Consider the following 758-nt stretch of genomic DNA (forward strand, 5'->3'; position numbering starts at 1 on the left):
ACAGGGGGGATGCTCTTCACCGCCACGGTGACGGATTTCCTGGCCATTGACGCCGTCATCTACCGCAGCCTGGGGGACAGCCCGACCCTCCGCACCGTCAAACACGACTCCAAATGGTTCAAAGGTGCCTCCCGTGGCGTGGTGCCCACCGTGTGCCACGCAGCACCGGTCCCTGTCCCCTTTGACACCATCCTGGGACATCCCTGACCCTGCCACTGTCCCCGCAGAGCCCTACTTCGTGCACGCCGTGGAATGGAGGAGCCACGTCTACTTCTTCTTCCGGGAGATCGCCATGGAGTTCAACTATCTGGAGAAGGTGGGAGACATCCCCGCGGTGTGCCGAGACACCTGGGGTGGGGACAGGGACAAGAGGACGGTTGTCGGGGTTGGGTACCAGATGGTGACGGGTGACCGTCCCGTAGGTGGTGGTGTCCCGGGTGGCCCGGGTGTGCAAGAACGACATGGGGGGCTCGCAGCGGGTGCTGGAGAAGCAGTGGACCTCCTTCCTCAAGGCCCGGCTCAACTGCTCCGTGCCGGGCGACTCGCACTTCTACTTCAACGTTATCCAAGCCGTGACGGACATCCTGGAGCTGGATGGGCGCCCCGTGGTGCTGGCCGTCTTCTCCACGCCTGCCAACAGGTCGGACCCTCTTGCGCCCCGCTGAGACCCCCGGGGCTGGGCTGGGACCCTTCTGTGCGCCCCAGTGCCCGTGGGGGACATGAGGGACACGGGGGATGGGTTGAGGTGTTCACCCTGT

At 64.9% G+C, this 758-nt stretch overlaps 1 protein-coding gene across 1 annotated transcript; it reads left to right on the forward strand.

Annotated features, from left to right (window-relative positions):
- Positions 1–8: 8 nt before the first annotated feature.
- On the forward strand, positions 9–665 carry LOC103919745 (semaphorin-6B-like). Its single transcript, XM_009327338.1, has 3 exons — positions 9–124; positions 228–316; positions 423–665. Exons 1-3 carry the CDS (start codon positions 10–12, stop codon positions 663–665), a joined length of 447 nt encoding a protein of 148 aa, XP_009325613.1. The 5' UTR covers position 9.
- Positions 666–758: the final 93 nt, after the last annotated feature.

Source organism: Pygoscelis adeliae, unplaced genomic scaffold (genome assembly GCF_000699105.1).
Source record: "Pygoscelis adeliae isolate BGI_AS28 unplaced genomic scaffold, ASM69910v1 C10376659, whole genome shotgun sequence".
Lineage (NCBI taxonomy): Eukaryota > Metazoa > Chordata > Aves > Sphenisciformes > Spheniscidae > Pygoscelis > Pygoscelis adeliae.

Bases quoted from the DNA above. Each gene is read 5' to 3' on its own strand.
- LOC103919745 (XM_009327338.1), top strand. From the start codon at position 10: ATGCTCTTCACCGCCACGGTGACGGATTTCCTGGCCATTGACGCCGTC. The intron at 125-227 runs GTGCCTCCCGTG...CTGTCCCCGCAG, and splicing joins CGACTCCAAATGGTTCAAAG to AGCCCTACTTCGTGCACGCC. The intron at 317-422 runs GTGGGAGACATC...ACCGTCCCGTAG, and splicing joins AGTTCAACTATCTGGAGAAG to GTGGTGGTGTCCCGGGTGGC.